A 17,648-nucleotide genomic window follows, 5' to 3' on the forward strand; every position below is an offset into this window, starting at 1 on the left:
TCCAGGAACATCTTGGGGTTGCCTGAAATATGGGACAAATAAACTCTGGGTAGCTTGTCCTTTATTTTATTTTATTTTTGATACTGGGGATCAAACTTAGGACCTTGTGCTTGTGAGGCAGGCAGTGGAACAACTGAGCTAAATCCCTGGCCCTGGGCTAAGTTGTTTTTGAAAAACCTAGAGTCAGTATTTCTTTCAAGCTCACAAGATTCACCCCCCAGCACACCCTGCCCTGTGTAAGAGGAAGTGCAGAACAACCTCAAGCAACCCAGCTCTGGTCAGATTACATTAAAACTAATTCTGTAAAGCATAATGCCTTAGTTCAAACCACAACAGTGGTTTCTGGGAAGGAGCAGTGTTCTGTAGGGGTAGCGTGGTTTCCCTTCTCATAGTCTATAAAACTCAGCAAAGACTTCATAGGAGACACAGGTGTTGCTCCAGATTACATATATTAAATGCATGTCATTTAGTAAATATATTATGCTTTTTATTGAGGAAAAGATAATTCAAGTCAGATTTTCATTCTTTAAATAAAGCAAAATACCAACATTCATTTGTTAGCCTCATCTGCCTTTGTTTCCCATTAAAATATTCCATGTCTTTAGCTGTAAGTCTCTGATTATTTATAAGGGCAGAAAAAAAGTTTTGGAATAATAGATGGTCTACTAGATGGTCTACTCTGTTGAGATAGGAAGAGATAGAAAGGAGGAAGAGAGAGAGAGAGAATCTTTCTATAAGTACTCATACATTTATGATACACTGTGCACCAGGAATGCAGATCTTGAAATAAGGGAAAGTGGGTTGCAGCTCCCATCTAAATTCTTATTAGTCTACAAACCATGCCCTGGGAGCTATGAAACTCCATATTCATCAGTTAAACTCACCACTTCTGCCATGGTCATTAGTGCTTCAAGCAAATGGAAGAAAATGCAGCTTAAAAACAAAACAAAACAACCATCCAAAGCTCCTCTATCTCATCTACACTTATATTATTTCCTTGATCAAACACACAGCTATTTTGCTACTGAGAACTTGGTTGTTTTTTCCCTCTTCACTCCTATAGTGTCAACGGTGCCGAAGCAGCTGCATAATTTGCATAGAAAGTTGCCCGATTCTCTAGTCAGAATACCAATAAGGTGGCCTCTTTCTAAGCATGTTTATTCTTTCTTGATTGACTCTTCACTTGCATGCTTTTCTGCACAATGCATACTTCCTTGCAAATTCTCAGCCATCTGTCAAACACTTGCCAAGCCTTAAGGGTGGCCTCGTAATCAAACTTGAACACTATGGAAACATTACTGTTATGTGGCCCAATAATATAGAATTGTGACCGAAATCTTTTTTTAAAAAGTAATCAATAAAAATATATTACCCTAGGGTCTTGGTTGACTTACATTTGATTACACTTATTTACATGCAAGTCTGCATTCACCAAGAAAGAGCCAGTAAATGACATCCTAGTTATAAACAGCTACATTTCTCTATCCACTTCAACTTTAGCAGTCCAACATGATTTCCAGCCTGTAGAAGGGAATCCACTTTGTCACTCTATTAGTTATGCTACCCAGAGTGAGACTGGCTCATTATAAATTTTGGACTTTGCTAACAAGAACATTTGGAAGTATACTCATGGGAAGAAGAGGACAAAATCATTTAAATTGGAATTGTACTAGAAAATCCTAGAAAAATCTAGGGTAGTCACTTACTTATATAGATACCTAGCTCAATTTCTATCTCTTCTTTAAACTACTTTAAAAGTGTTATTTAATATGAATTATGTAGCTTAACTTTAAATATATTCAAGGAGGATATAACTTGTTACCTCTCCATTCATTCAATAAAAATTTGTTAAGTGCCTTCTGGTTCATCTTCTGTTTGGCAGGACCTGTGCTGAGAGTTAGCAGTATAAAAGGAAGACATGCCTCTCTGCTCTTTTACATCGTATCCCTTCCATTTTTTAATACTTTAATTTAGGAAGTGATTGCATTTATTTAGTATAAAACATCCTCCAGGAGATCTCCATGGTTCTTTGGTCTGCCATCTGGGACTTATACAGACAAGACCAACTGCTATTGTTTGTTTGTTTGCTTGTTTTGCCAATTCTTTACATTGAAGACAGTTATTGCATCAATTCTAAATCTTTTCTTCTTCAGGGGCCTCTCCTCCTGAATAATCCAAGTTACTTTCCTCTAAACACATGTGGATTTGAAAATGTTTCTTGAATGTGGGTTTGTGAACATGTCACAATGCACCTTCAGTATGTCTGGAGAGCTCACTTTAAAAGATCACTTTAGTTTCAAATCAGAGTCTTGGATTATTAATGGATTCCATAGCTATGTAATCACAGAATAGAGATAAATTGACTTAAACTTCATTCATCCCCCTCCATCATGCCATCTATTGGACAGATAGTATCTTAAGTAGTAGAGTAAATCTCTACAGCTAGAGTCCTTATTGTTATTACCCTGGACACTTAAATGTGTGGTGTGTGTGGTTTCTATAACTCATGAATAATAAGATGCTCATCCTCCAGTAACAATTAATACTTCATTTGCAATAGAACCTTTTGCTTTAGGGAAGAACCTTGTCTAATCACATAAACATGAAATGCATTTCTTCAAAATAAAATAGACATTTTCATAATATTATGCAATCTTTTAACATTAAATAAGCAAGAAAAAAATGAAAAATACTGAACAAGGGAAATAAAAAGAGATGAAGTAAAACTTTCATAGTTTAAGCCTTTCCTCTTTAAAAAAATAGTACATTTTGATTCCTGGAAATAATTTCAGGGCATACAGACAAGTGTTAAGTAAAAGCAGAGCTTATCTGCTATACTATCAGCATTGATGACTATTGTTAACATTTTTATGTCTGTCCTTCAGGACCTATTCTCTATGCATACATACATAGCTGTGATATAAAACTATAAACTGCAGTCACAGTAGACACATTTAATAGCTTGTTTTTAGCACATAATTAACATAGCGTGAATATTCCATCACAAACACACTACATGAGTACTTTTAATGTTGACCAAATTATATAGAGGCTCTCCCAAATTTTAAACTTCCTTTCTAATGACAGACATATAGACACTCCACAGTTTATTTCAAGCAAGTATATACAATCAGTGGACAATCATCCCATTGTCTGACTATCTATTTCAGATAAACTCACTGAAGTACAAGTTGACTCAAAAGAGAAACACATTTACAAATTTATTATATCTTGCCAAACTAATCCCAGAAAAGCTTGTTAACTTATATTCTTCCCAGCATATGTGACAATACCAGCTCACCTCATCACAAGACAGTGTTTTACCCTTTTAGCTTTTGAGAATCTGATAATTAGGTTTAAATTACATTTCTTTTAGTACTATAGAGGGTAGAAATCTTTGTATAAGTTTATTGGTATTTATATATCTTCTCTTCTAAATATGCTGTTAATTTTTCCATTCATACAAAAATGTTTTCCTTATTAATTTGTAAGAAATTGCTATATAAGCTATTAGGACTATTATACTTTATTGTCATTTATACTACAAATTTTAATTTTAGAGTCTGATTTTTAAAATTTGTATATTGTGTTCTCCTCCCCTAAAATAGAAATTCTAAACTGTGATGTAGTGAAAAATATTAGTGGCCTCTGGTATCTTAGCACATTGACTTATAAGGGGCTATAGTCAAACATTTTTTAAGGTGGTTAATATAAAACAATTTCTCCATAATTAAAATAACTAACATAAACACACTTTGTTTTAATATCAGGTTTTAATTTCTTAATAATAGGCTTGATTATTGATCATTTAGAAGATTGATTTAAGTTACTCAATTTACACACCTAGATAATATTTTTCAAAAGTAGTGTTTTGGAGTCAGTCAATAAAACAAAGCTTTCCTTCTTTTATATTAATTGATTTAGTAAAAAAATTATTGAACACTAGTTGAATGTATGTAGTTCTTACACTGAGGAAAAAATAGAGAAGCAATGCCAATTACTTTGATCTTATGGAACTATATGATTAGTTTCATGAGATGTAAATCTATGATGCGAAATCAATTTCTAAAAGAATACATAATGACAGTGTTCTTAAACAAGGAGTAATGTTAGGGAACATTCTTTCCCTTACCCTTCTTCCTTCCATTCTTTCTTTACCTTGTTTTTTTTTCTTCTTCTTCAAGAGAAATATCTCTCAAACTCAGCTGTGATAGAATAATAGGTTTAGGTTGTCATAAAAGACTGGAGAGTATTTCAGGAAGCAGGAAGAGTCTTACACTCCCAGGCAGAAGTAAGTAGGAAAACTGTAACTATGAAAAGACCAACTTAGTTCAATCAGAGAACCAGTCACAGATGAGCTGAGACTGATGCTAGTGTGCCATGAATGGAAACATTTGAGTGACAGGCTCAAGAGCTGAGTGCCATGTGATCCGTGAGGGAAACCATCTTTAAATTATGTTCTTGCCATTTATCAGTTGTTTTGCTGGAGACACATTCTTTGAATTTCTCCTCAAAGATTTATCTTTAGGGAAGGATGATTATTTTTCTATGCTTTGGAGAAAAAGGACTAGAGTGAAGTTTGATAAATTGTCTACTGAAGCATCAACCATTTTCTTTAAATGATAGATTCTAAAGTCAGTTAGTCACACTTGCCAGGTAGTGCAGATAGAATTATTTTAACACAACAACTTCAGATTGATTTTCTTTAGCAACACCCAATGTGAACAGGTCAAACTACAAATTATGCCCTGTATTATTTTCCCTTCCAGCGGTTTGCTAATAGGATCATCCAACAAGAAAAAAAGCCTTTTTAAAATTAAAAACGTCATCTGGTTAAGTTTAGATTATTTTGATAGGTACATCTCAAGGGTAAACTAAAGAGTAAAAGGATATCTTTGTAGCTACGCTTCAGTTGCCTTCTTCCTTTTCAAAATATGATCAGACATGCAATGTTGTTTTTGCTTTTTTTCCTTAAAAGGTTGAATGTTTACATAAGTTTCATATTTTATTTATTCAGAAAACTGTAACTTTATAGTTTAAAGAAAGAAAATACCGTTTATGTTTCTATCTGGTTATTTTTCCCTTAACAGCTAACAATTTTATGTACAGAGCCATTAACACCCATAACCTATGTGAGTTTTAAAATAAGGGAAAATGTTTTCTTAATTTTTGTTTTTGCTTTAGGAGTAAGTGCTCAGAACATGAAATTATATACAGTTGACATTCACTGATTTTAGAGAGGTCTGAACTTCCTGTATTTGCTGATCTTAAGTGGAATTATTTTGGGTTATGAAAGGCTGCCAAAGCCTGACTCTAGGCAAGGAAACCACTTACATATATTTATGATTCTCTTTAAATACCTCTCTAAATTTATCAGAAATAAAATAATCAGATCCTGGGATTGTACTGCTTGTGCAAACAGGGCCTCTACCAATGGCTGCCCAGGGTGTGCAATCCCTAACTCCATAATCTCATAGTCCACTATGCAAATGGCATCCCTGGAGTTGTGCAAAGGGGGAGAGGGTCTGTGTGAAAATATGCACATTGTAGAGTCACGTGCTGCCTCCTAGTAAGTGTGCTGGGTAAACAGGGCTAAAACTATACCTATCTATCACAGTTTGGAAGTTATTAAAAAGACTACATCTTGTGAGATCTTAATTTCTGAATGCAAACCTATATACATGTGCATATGTGTGCATGCATTTAAATATACATATATGTATTTAAATATACATATATATCCATTGAGAGTACACATGATATCAATTTTATTTTCCTTGGGAAAATTTAGGATGTTGTAGCTCAACATCAGATTCTTTTACTCTGTAAATGATTTTTCAGCAAAACCTTAAAATGTAAATATGATAGCAGTGCAATTGTAACATATTTAATTTTATGATTAAAAGTCCAACTATTTCTTTTCTGTTCAGCCTTTATCTTGTATAAACTCAGCTAATGTCTCTCTAACCAACTGTCTGTCTGTCAATATGTTAGCAGTAAGCATGTTTTTATCCCTACATTTAATTTACAAGATGTGCCTCAGTACTTCTTGGGAATGAACTAGGGAACAATTTTATTCTTGCACAAGTAATACATGAAGACATTCACATTGTAAAAGACTGTTGTAAATCTGAAATAGACAGAATAAAATGTCCCTTTTCACATCCTGTCCAACTCCAACTTCCACTCCACTACCCAAGGGGAAGCCACATTAAGGGTTACTATAAATTTTTCTAGTTCTTTTTCTGTCACTTATATGTCTATTATTTTCATGTTTTTGTTGGGTTTTTTTGGTTTTTGTTTTATACATGGTCTTGCTATGCAGTTCGGGCTGGCCATGAACTCATTATGTATCCCAGGCTGACCTCAAACTTGTGACAATTCTCCGGCCTCAGCCTCCCATGTTCTGGGATTACAGGTGTGTGCCGCCATACTCACCTATGTCTTTTCAGGTTTACCCAATTTTTAAAAAATAAAAACAGGGGACATTATTCATATTGCTTTGCATTTACACTTTTTAATTTAAGAATATATTTTAAGGATATTTATATAATCATACCTAGGAATCTACTCCATTCCTTTTAAAGATGCCATAGTTTTCTGTAATGTGACTGTATTGCATTGTATTTAACTATTTCCCTTCTGATTTATCTTCTGCAATTTCTAGCTGTTATAAATTGTGGTTTGATAAATTTCCAGGTTTAAATATTTTTTTAATAATAGAGTCCTATCTCTATAAAGAAGATTCTAAGATGTTAGGGAACTAAGGATATTCACATCAGAGAAACTTTATAGATTTTAGCACTCTGCTCTTTGAAATGGCTTTACAAATGTGACTTCTCAACACTTACAGAGTTATGTTTTCCTGCATCCTCACTAAAATAAGGTGTTAATTAATATTTTTTACTATTAGCCAATCTTATAATTGAAAAAAAATTTTTTTTTGCTGTTTTAGGTAGCTCTCTGTCACTGTATAAAATGCCTCAGAAATTGACATAAAAAGAAAAGATTTATTTTGGCTCATAGTTTTGGAAGTTCCAGCCTATGATGGTTGGTCTTGTTCCTTTTGGGCCCATGGCAAGGGAGCACATGATGACAAGAACACATGACATTGAACAGCTTCAAGGGGCCGGGGATTTAGCTCAGTGGTTCGGCTGCCTGCCTCGCAAGCACAAGGACCTGAGTTCGATCCCGAGTACCAAAAAAACAAAACAGAGAATGGCTTCTCACCTCATGTTCCAGAAGCAAAAAGGAGCATGAAAAGGGAGACAATTCCCACAGTTCCCTTCAAGGGAGGCCCAGCGACCTGAATATTTCTCCCAAGATTTATCTCTTAAAGGTTCCATCACTCACAACACCACCATCCTGGGCACCAAGCCTTTAAGACATGGGACTTTGGGGGACATTGAACCATCGTTAGTGTCTTGATAGCTATTAAGGTTGAATATTTTATATCTGTTTATTGGTAAAGTGTAGTGCCTCTTCATTTTCTTTGCCTATGTTTCTGTTATTTTGTTTTAACTTTAAGTTTTATCATAAAACTTTGTGTTGCATTATACCAGACAAAAACTAAAGCATTTAAATCCATGTCTCTAAGATGTCCTTTTGCATTTCCAAGACTCGTGCCAAATTAAGGGGACACTGTTAGTAAGCAGAGAACAGAGTGTCCAGATGATTATTATCTGAAGGACATTGGGAGCTAGACAAATGAGAGCTGAGAAATTGCTTTCCTGCATGTATTCTAAGTCAGATGTTTCTTATACAAATATATATATGTTTCTTATGTTTAAATATATCTCCTCAAATGTTTATCATTTCTTCATGGTGAAAACTTTCAAATTTCTTTCTTCCAGCTTTCTGAAATACATGGTATATATTAGTTATCTTTAGTCATGTTACTGTGCAATAATGGCACACCAGAACTTCTTGCTCCTAACAAACTATAACTTAGTACTCATTAATCAACATTTCTCATTCTCTCTATCATGACTATTTTGCCTATCTTATGGAGCCAGCATTCATTTAATTTATATGAGATCAAATTTTTTTATATTCTACATATGAATAATATCATGTGATACTTATATTTCTGTGCCTGGATTATTTCACTTGACATAATGATTCCCAGTTCCATTCATATTGTTGCAAATGACAGGATTTTGTTCCTGTTTATGGCTGTATAATATTCCATTGTGTAATATTTTTATTGCAAATGATATTGTCTTATTTTTGCTTATGGCTGTATAGTATCCCAGTGTATTTTTCTTCATTTCTCACTTGATGGACATTTCAGTTTTTCTCATTTCTTGGCTATTGTGAATAAGGCTGCAATAAACACTGGAGTGACGATGTCTCTTTGACATACTGATTTGGTTTCCTTTGGATATGTACCGAGTAGTGAAATTACTTCATGATATCATGGTTATATTTTTAACTTTTTGAGGAATCTCCATACTGTTTTGTATAATCTCTGTACTAATTTACTTTTTCTTCAGCAGTATATAAGGATTCACTTTTCTCCATATCCTCACCAGCGTTTGTTATCTTTAGTCTTAGTAAAAGCCATTCTTACTGGGGTGAGATGATATCTCATTGTAGATTTGATTTATATTTCCCTGGTGATTTATGATACTGAGGATATTTTCACATAATTGTTGGCCACTAGTATGTCTTCTTTTGAGAAATTCCTATTTAGGCCTACTTCCCATTTTTATATTGAGTTACTTGCTTTTTTGCTATTGAGTTTTTGGAGTTCATATTTGCTGTTCTTATTTTTGCCCATGCAGCAATATTGCCACTAAAATTTTTATTCTCAGTATTTTTGCATGCCGTGTCATTGTACATAGGCAGTTACAGTGGTATCTCGGTTCATGAATGCTTCTGTTTGTGAACAATTTGGTTCACAAACAGAAGCATTTGGCAAAATTTTGCTTCCATTTGGGAACTCAACATTGGTTGATGAACAGAATCCTGGTCATTTTTCCCTCACAAACACAAATGTGACCATCTTTTCCAGAATTGTGGAATGAATTAAGTTCATGAATTGAGGTATACTGTATTCCTTAGAACAACTGAAGTTACACTGTTATCTTTTGGATCTCATTGTTTTTGTTTAAAAGTCAGTTGTCAGTCACTTTTATTGTTGCTTCCTTGAAAGGAATATCTTTTTCTTCCATGACTGGTTTTAAGATTTTCTTCAACTTTTGTTTATGGAAATTTTATTATGATATGCTTATGTGTGAATTTACTCAGACTGGTGGTTACAGTAAATCTTAAGTCTGTGGCTTAATGTTGGATATTTCTGGAAAATTTACTCTTAATTTACTTTTGTCTTCTCTCTTTGTAATTGACTTCCATCATATCTATTTCAGACTTTTTCACTGTAGCCATATCGTTTTATTGTTCTTTTTTGTTTTCCATACTTGTGTTTCAGTTTAGATTTTTTTCTTTTGGCTTATACTTGAGCTTACCAGTTTTTCTTTTTGTCTATGACTAATTTGTTGTTAAGCATATCCATTGGTTCTTAATTTCAATGACTTTTGTCAATTCCAGAATTTCACTTAATATTTTCAAATAATTTCTTATTCTCTGTTGAAATCCAACATTTTATATTTTTTCCAAGAGTATTTGTTCTTTCTCAAGCGTAATTCTTTTAATATGACTACTTAATCAGATGAATTACTTGTGGTCTGTTCCTATTTTTTGTGTTCCCAGTGTTTTTTATTATATGACAGATACTGGCTATGAAAAAATGTTAATATAATTTAGAGTGTGGCATAACTTTATTTTACTTTAGAAGAGGTTAGCATGGCACACAGTTAAATTCACTAGAAACTGAGATAATTTGAAACTGAAGTTCAGGGCTAATGAGTGCTGTTGTTTTAAATTTTTATTTATTTATTTATTTATTTATTTATTTATTGTTTTGTGTTTTTTTTTGGTACTGGGGATTGAACTGGGTTCTTTGCGCTTGCGCAGCAGGAGGCGAAACCACTGAGCTAAATCCCCGTCCTCGAGTGCTGGTTTTTTAAAAGATGATCCTTTGGAGTCTACTACACATTTTTGCTATTTACTTTCGTTTTTGTATCTCCATGTGTCTACCAAAGCTCTACTTCTTCATTTCTGTCTTAGCTACACTTCCAAAACTGCTAGATAATCATAGGTAGAAAGCATTGCCAAATGCCTGGCTTACCTCTTGGACTCATAATTGTAACTCATAATTTTTGAGCTTTGCTGGCTGACTTTTCAAAGATATAAGACTTCAAAAATATTTTGCTAGCTTTTTTAGTTGTTCTCAGTGACAGTGATGGTCTAATTATCATTTACCATTATGGGATATGGTTGTCATTATGAGAGATGGCTCTTTTAATAAACTGGACTCATTTTAAAATTTGGTATAAGGTAGGGCTCTAAATTTTTAAATTTAACTTATATGCCAACTGATTTTAAATGCTGCTTCACTCAATACTTGTATATGCCATGTACTAAAATTCCACATACACATTATTTTAATTTTAAATTTCATATTTAGAAATGAACAGCAATAATAAGCTGAATATTGACATAGATATTTAATAAATTTGTGGCCTCTTTCTTCATCTTAAAGTTCAATAATATAGTGATCTTCAAATCTTCCTCTTTCTCATGCTGACATTCCTGCCTTGTCATTTTTTAAATAGGGAAGCTTACCATTATACTGAACTTACTTGAGTAATCCAGAATAATTTCCCCAACTCAAATGCCTTTACTTAATCAAGTCTGTAAAGTTCCTTTTACCATGTAAGCTAACATATTCATAGGGTCCAAGAATTAGTTTGCAGTCATGATCAAATACATAGCCAAATATATCAGATTATATAATAACTATTCTGTGTTTGTTGTGTTTGGGGTTATTTGGTTATTTGTTTGTTTGAAGTATTAGTATACTGGATTTTATTATTATAAGAAAATATCAGAGACAGGATAACTTTATAAAGAATAAGAGATTCATTTAGTTCACAGTTCTGGAGACGGTAGAGCAAGGTGCTGGCAATAATTTGGTTACGGTGAGGACTTTGTGGGGGATAGCAGATAGTGTTACAATGGCAGGAGTGTGTGGGGGAGGAAGGAAGAGGACACATCTTGAAACAGAAAGCCGAAAATGGATTGGGGTTCCATAATCCCTTCCCAGGGAATGCTTAAAATGACCTAAAAAGCTAATCCTTTCTAAGAGCAAGGCCCTAGTGACCTAAGTGGGAAATCCTTGCTATGATCATGCCCCTAATAACCTCCAGTAGGCCCCAGCTCTTAAAGATTCAATTACTTCCAGCATCACCACACTAGGGGGGGATTAAGTTCCAACACACGAACCTTCAGGGGGGATGCACTTAAACTATATCCAAACCATAGCATAGATTCCAAGTAAGATACCTACACTGCAATTGAATGCATTTTTAATCTATACGCTCAATTTTACATACTTTATTTTACTACCTTGCAATTTCTTTCTTGAAGATTCCACATAGTCTATTCTATAGAGTCTCCCATAGTCTGGTTTGCTAATTGCATTGCATTGCATTTCTGTGATAATCTTAACATGCTCCTCTAGCTTTCATACTTTAAGTAAATGAGTAGTTAGTGTTAGAAGAATACCCAGAAGACAGATCATTCAAATGTCTAGCAAGGATAATTCACAGATGGTGTTATGTGTTGTGTCTAGTTGTTCCCCCAAAGCTTCATGCAGTTAGAGAGGCAGTTTTTCAGAGGTACCTGGATCTAGAGTGTGTGGTGCTGGGATCAAGGGTGTGTGATTACTAAATCACTCCACTTATTGGTTTGGCATAGTTCTGGCTAGGATTAAGGGTATGAGTCCTATACCTGTCTTAGAGTGGGTAGCCTGCATAAAATATACGAGTCAAAGAGAGGGCTAATGCACTCTTGCCTGCTTGCTTTCCGTAGACTATTTCTCCTCTGTGATGACCCTCTGCCATGCCACCCTGCCTTGGAGCCAGTCGACTATGGACTGAAACCTCTAAAAACTGAGAGCCAAATAAACCTTTCCTGATTTAACTTTCGGTGTTGGGTATTTTGTCTCAGCAATGAGAAAAGTAACTGAGACAGATAGTTTTTTATTTTATTAGGTGACAAATATTGTTTGGTTTCTCTATTTTTGTGATGTTAGCGGCCACAGATCACCATTGCCTAGATCTGATATTTTGTTAATAATTCAAAAACAGAGATATTCTATTTTATTATTTTGTTTCCATTTATGAACAGGAGACTTGTATGAACAGAGGGAACTTATGTTTTCTCCTAATTGCCTATCTACAGTTAAGAAAGAAACTAAATTTCTTCAGTATTTTCTAAATTGAATGCTTGCCTAAGAGTTAAATTTGAAACATTCATGTGGCCCATATTTGGTCCCAGAGAACTGAGATCAGCATGAAGACTCCATAAGATACTGCAATATAATATACACTTTTGTTAATCTTTTAAAATTCTGTAAGTCATCTAATTCTTGAAGACCCAAGATCCTTTCCTTAAGGATGTTTTCTTGGCTCTGGTCAGCTGGGGGAAAATACAAAAGACAATGGAAAATAAATACAGAGCCAACCTCTGTCTACTTCATCCAATTTATCTTTCCCTAAGCACGAATGTCACCTAAATATATTCTTACAACATAGAAGAAAGGCATTATTCTATTAACAAAGAAAAAGGGAGCTTTGAATTTTTTTCCTTGATGACTCTAAATATCTAGTTATGCTCCTGTTCAAGCCACTGTCTTTCTCCAAAATTTTGCTGAGTAGATGAGGTAAGGTTATATTCCAAATGAATGATTACTACAGCACTGTCACACTATGTGATATGATTCTGAAATGGAAACATTTTCAGTGAAACTTTGTCAAGTGGCACCTAATTTAAACTAGAGAATAAGAAGGCTGCAAAGAAGACATTTTAAGAAAATCTAAAGCACAAAGGGCTCCGTTTTCCTGCCCCTTACTTTTAAAAGCCCTGCATTCAATAGGTACTCAGTGGAGGATAACAGTGATAGAGGTGTTTTTGAAGTAAGCAATTTATAAATTCCAGGATAACAACTTTGAGGACAAAGCAGTTATGACTTTACATCCAGTGCTTACTGTCAGAAAAGTTATAAAGGTAATATGAAAATCCTCCTATTCACTGTTTAATTTTGATAATCATCACTACTGTACCTGATACTTTTTTTTCCCCCCAGTACTGAGGATCGAACTCAGGACCTTGCGCTTGCAAGGCAGGCATAGTGCCACTGAGCTAAATCCCCAGCCCTATACCTGATACTTGTACAAGCAATGATGCCTCTTAAAGTGATTGAGAACCTAAAGGATCACTTTTTATAGCATCCTTAGTTTTCTTAAAATGTTTTCCTACTCAGTATTGATTTTTAGTAATTGTAAATATTTAATTATATGTAACGATATCTAAAAGTGTCTCTAGGTAGACCACTCGTTATAGAACATCTGTTCTGTGCACAGTCACTGAATACTTATATAGTATTAATTGAGGAACTATTGTTTCCAGTATGATGCTACAATCTGTCACGCATCAAAGAAAAATAGTAGATGATCCTTGCTTTGGGAAAATTACTATTATGCTTCATTGACTATATCAATCTACAGAAAAAAACTTAGAAAACCATGTAACAGTGCATATTTATGTGCTTATCATATAACATTTACCAAAATTCACAAAGAAGAGATCAACTGAAATAAAATCATAGACTGCAACTACAGAGTTTGTTCAAACCCTTTGTTCAATTTATATTTAGCTAAGGCAGGGGTGCTTCATTGAGGAAGTGAGATTTGAATTAGACCTTAGAAAATGCATGGACTGAAAATAAATATGAAATTATAAGACTTAACCAAATTATTTATCTCATTTTCCCTGCTTTTATTTGTATGAAGATGTATGCACCCTACTCAATCGAGCTTTGTCAAATAATCCATAAAGTCTTAAAGCATACGTGATTAACAATGATTCTAATGCCAAAAGGCAGCTTATTTTCTTAATCCAAAGCCCACTTTATATAATTATTCTTTTTGCAAACTACTAGTTGGTTATATTAACACTTGAGTAATCTTGACAAGAAGTAGCTTTAAGCAGTTAAAGATCCAGATGCTGATCAGCATGCATCAAGTGATTCAGCTTAATTGGTTCCATCTAGATAAATTACTTACCTCAGTCCCGATCACAATTTCTTCCCTGGTAGAGTAGAACATAAATTCGTACAGCTTGTAGTGTTGAAAGAAGCTGAAATACAAGAACTGTGCAATAGTGATAAATTTATATCCTTATATAAAGGTATTTATTAAAGGAAGTGTAGACCAAGTTAAAGATATTAATTGCTAATATAAAATTAGCCATCTACTTTATTCTAAAAGAAATTGCACACAAATACTAAGAAATTAAAATTTGGTTTTTTGATACACTGGTAATACAATACAGTACCTAGAATAATGCCAGCAAGTCCACCTGTGATGATTAAATAGGTTTTGGGTAAGACAGCAATTAGATTGCACCTTTACTTTTCCAGGTTTAAAAATAAAAATGCACCATCCCTAAATAACACCAAACTTTGCATTATTTATTATGTTTTGTTCCAAACTAGAGTCAATTTCCTCTGATATGAATGGTACAGATTTCTATAATCTACTTCTATGTCAATTATTACTTCTGACATTATCAAACTGTTTCAAGATTAAATTAATCTGCAATAACACCTGAAAAATGATGTGACACAAAGTGAAATCCATTTAGACAATGTCCAATTTCCTGCAAAATATTCAGTCACACATCAAAGGGTAGAATAAATTTATGATGGATCATTCTCTTTGTTCTAGCCTGAAAACTAGGTGGTCAGTGTATAAAAACTACAAAGAGCCAGAGGATAGGAGTTCCTGAAAATAAATATTTCTAGTAAGTTTAAAAAGCTTAGCAATGTATCATTGAGATTTAAAAATTTACTGAAGGGCTGATTTCTAATATCCTGTTTGTGATAATAGTCGAACTTTTCTAATTCTCTTCCTGCTGGTTGGGAAAATTAATAGACTCATAATACACCAAAACACCCAAGAACAAAACATTGTCTTAGTGGTTTCTCTTTCACTCTGGTGCCTTTTGCTATTTAAGAAAATTGATTTTAATATAACTGAGAAATTAACATTTGCAAAATGTAGCTACAGAGCATGTATAATAATGGCTTCTCCTGAATGCTGTAATGGATCAAAGTTTCAATTCATTTGAAATCAATGAAGAAATCCTCAGGCAGCTGGTCTCTCTGAGTAACATTAGCAGCTGATCTCACTACTAACCCAATCCATTAAAATGTGATGGGTGTGTGGACTCGGTCATGGTTGTTTTTTTTTAACCTTGCACACTTGAATTATTCATCAACATTCAGAAAACTAACTTAGCTTTTGACATCACTGAGTTGTTGGCTAGAAAAATACATTAAGATTAGTAAAGTTTGATTAATTCATTGAAGCAAAATAAATGGTATTTCTCCCTCCTTTACATTTGTGACCTAGAGAAAGCTATAATGTCAAAAATATTACACTGTCAATTACTGATTTTAAGTAGAAAAATTTAAGACTATATTTTGGAAATAGTTGGATTCTTCTAAGTGAGCTAGGTTGAATTTTCTCTTTGTCTGTCTTGTGTTATACAAAGAACTTGATTCATAAATTTTCTTTCCTGTAGTTTCAGAATCTTTTAGCCTTATTCCCCTAGCTGCACTTTGGAATTAGATAATCCCATACCAAGAGGGAAATTAACTTCCTACAATGCATGCATGACCTGCATGCAGTGGTTGAAGATGTGGGGCTGGGGAGAAGATCAGGACTAGGATAATGTGTCCAACTGAAGAAATCTAAAAAGGAGCCTCTTGCCTCATTCACTCTGTAACTTTACAGGGAGCTTTTAAGTGGTCTTGCCTGAGAACAATGTGATTCTTCAACTATGGGAGTATATTTTCGGTCTCCTCTTCAGACTTCTGCCTGACTGGAGCTCCAGACTATTCCATTAAACATCTAGTCTTAGTCCTAAATTGATGGAAGATGGAATAAAAATGAGTCAAGGTATCTAGCCTCATCCCAGGAAGTTCAACATCCTGGTGTACACAGAGGACCAGGGATGATTTTGTTTTTATATATTGGGTATACACCTGTACATAGTAGCTCTTCCTGATTGCCAAGGAATAGGGAGACCACACAACAAAAAAATTTGTACTTGGACCTGATATATATGTAAGTGATGTTTAAATTAAAAAGCTACAGTAGTATTTATATTTATATTTGTATGCAATATACAACATGTACAAATCTATATATTTTATATGTAGGTTTCCCAGTAAGTATGGTATTGTGGGGGAGAAATTTTGGTATTAGTTTTCTTTCAAATCACAGGCATATCATAGAATATACAATTTGAAGGCTAAGAATAACAGTGAAATTTAATTTATTGTCAAGTTAAGTTTCATGGGCTATGGGTCATGTTCTACAAACAATTCTCCTTAAATTGACTAAAGCTTTGAGTGATCGGGTAAATTTAATATCAGCTAAAGTTGAAACACATTTATACTTCTGATAATTGAGTCACCTTCCTATTTATAAAACCACTTTGTAGTCATCAAAATGAATGTTTTCTATGATTTAATTGCAACTAAACTTACACCTGCGGACCTATGAGATCTACTGAACAGGTGTGGTAGAAAAGTACATTTCCCTTCACACAACTATAGTGCCAATCCCAGATATCCTCCTAACTGATATTTTATCTTTCTGTAGTAGAGATATTTAAAATGCATAATTTCTTCAAAAAATCACAATATGACTTAAGAGCACTAAAAATAGTTCTAATTTACTTTATTTGATTCATTTCTTGAATATTATTATTAGAGCTTATCTTTATTTGGTTTTTTTTTTGTGTGGGGGTGTGGTACTGGGGATTGAACTGAAACAAGGGCTTAGTACTGAGCTTCATCCCCAACCCTTTTTATTTTTTGAAACAGCTTCTCACTAATTTGTTAAACTGCTCAGGCTTCACTTGCAATTACAATCCTCAGCCTTCCAGAGTGCTAGGATTACAGGACTTTTAGGGGATTTTTGATATGGGAAGTTACTCTGGTTAGAATCTAAGTTAGTCATTTTCTGAAAAAAATATTAAAAATACGTTGATGAACATTTGCCTAGTGATATGAGATCAGCGAGGAAAGAAGCTCTTCTTCATTGTGTAGAAAGTGTCATCATGGTGCCTTCTGTGCCTTTTGCTGCTATGCTTACCTACTGGTACAGCACCCATTATAAACCTCCTGGGCTTAGAGCTCAGCTGTAAAAATATGTTTTGTAAGAGCAACTGGGCATGTTCAGAATAAAGGGAGAAGGGAAAGAAGGAGAGTAATACAAATGTGCAGGGTAGAATTCTCTTGCCCAGTGACTCTCAAGCCCTGAGGGGCAGAAAGACATTAAACACAGGTTCTCATCCAATTATGAATTTCCAGCCCTTTCTCTTCCCACACACAAGGACTTTGCCTCACTCTAATTGTTCAAAATTACTTTCTTTTAGTGAGAATCACTCATTAGGAGGAATGCATTTATATTAAGAAATCATGTATCAAATACTGTTACATAAAAATA

General features: G+C 34.0%; 1 protein-coding gene across 3 annotated transcripts in view; it reads right to left on the reverse strand.

Moving 5' to 3' along the window:
• Positions 1–17,648, reverse strand: part of Cabcoco1 (ciliary associated calcium binding coiled-coil 1) — a 113,067-nt gene that overhangs the window by 71,037 nt on the left and 24,382 nt on the right. For all 3 annotated transcript variants that reach the window (XM_004858265.4, XM_087184811.1, XM_087184812.1), the window contains exon 5: positions 14,193–14,265. In XM_004858265.4, the coding sequence (XP_004858322.1) occupies positions 14,193–14,265 (73 nt within the window). The remainder of the gene's footprint in view (positions 1–14,192; positions 14,266–17,648) is intronic.

This window comes from Heterocephalus glaber, unplaced genomic scaffold, assembly GCF_053883595.1.
Source record: "Heterocephalus glaber isolate CG9 unplaced genomic scaffold, H.glaber_assembly_v1.0 deba00001497, whole genome shotgun sequence".
NCBI lineage: Eukaryota > Metazoa > Chordata > Mammalia > Rodentia > Bathyergidae > Heterocephalus > Heterocephalus glaber.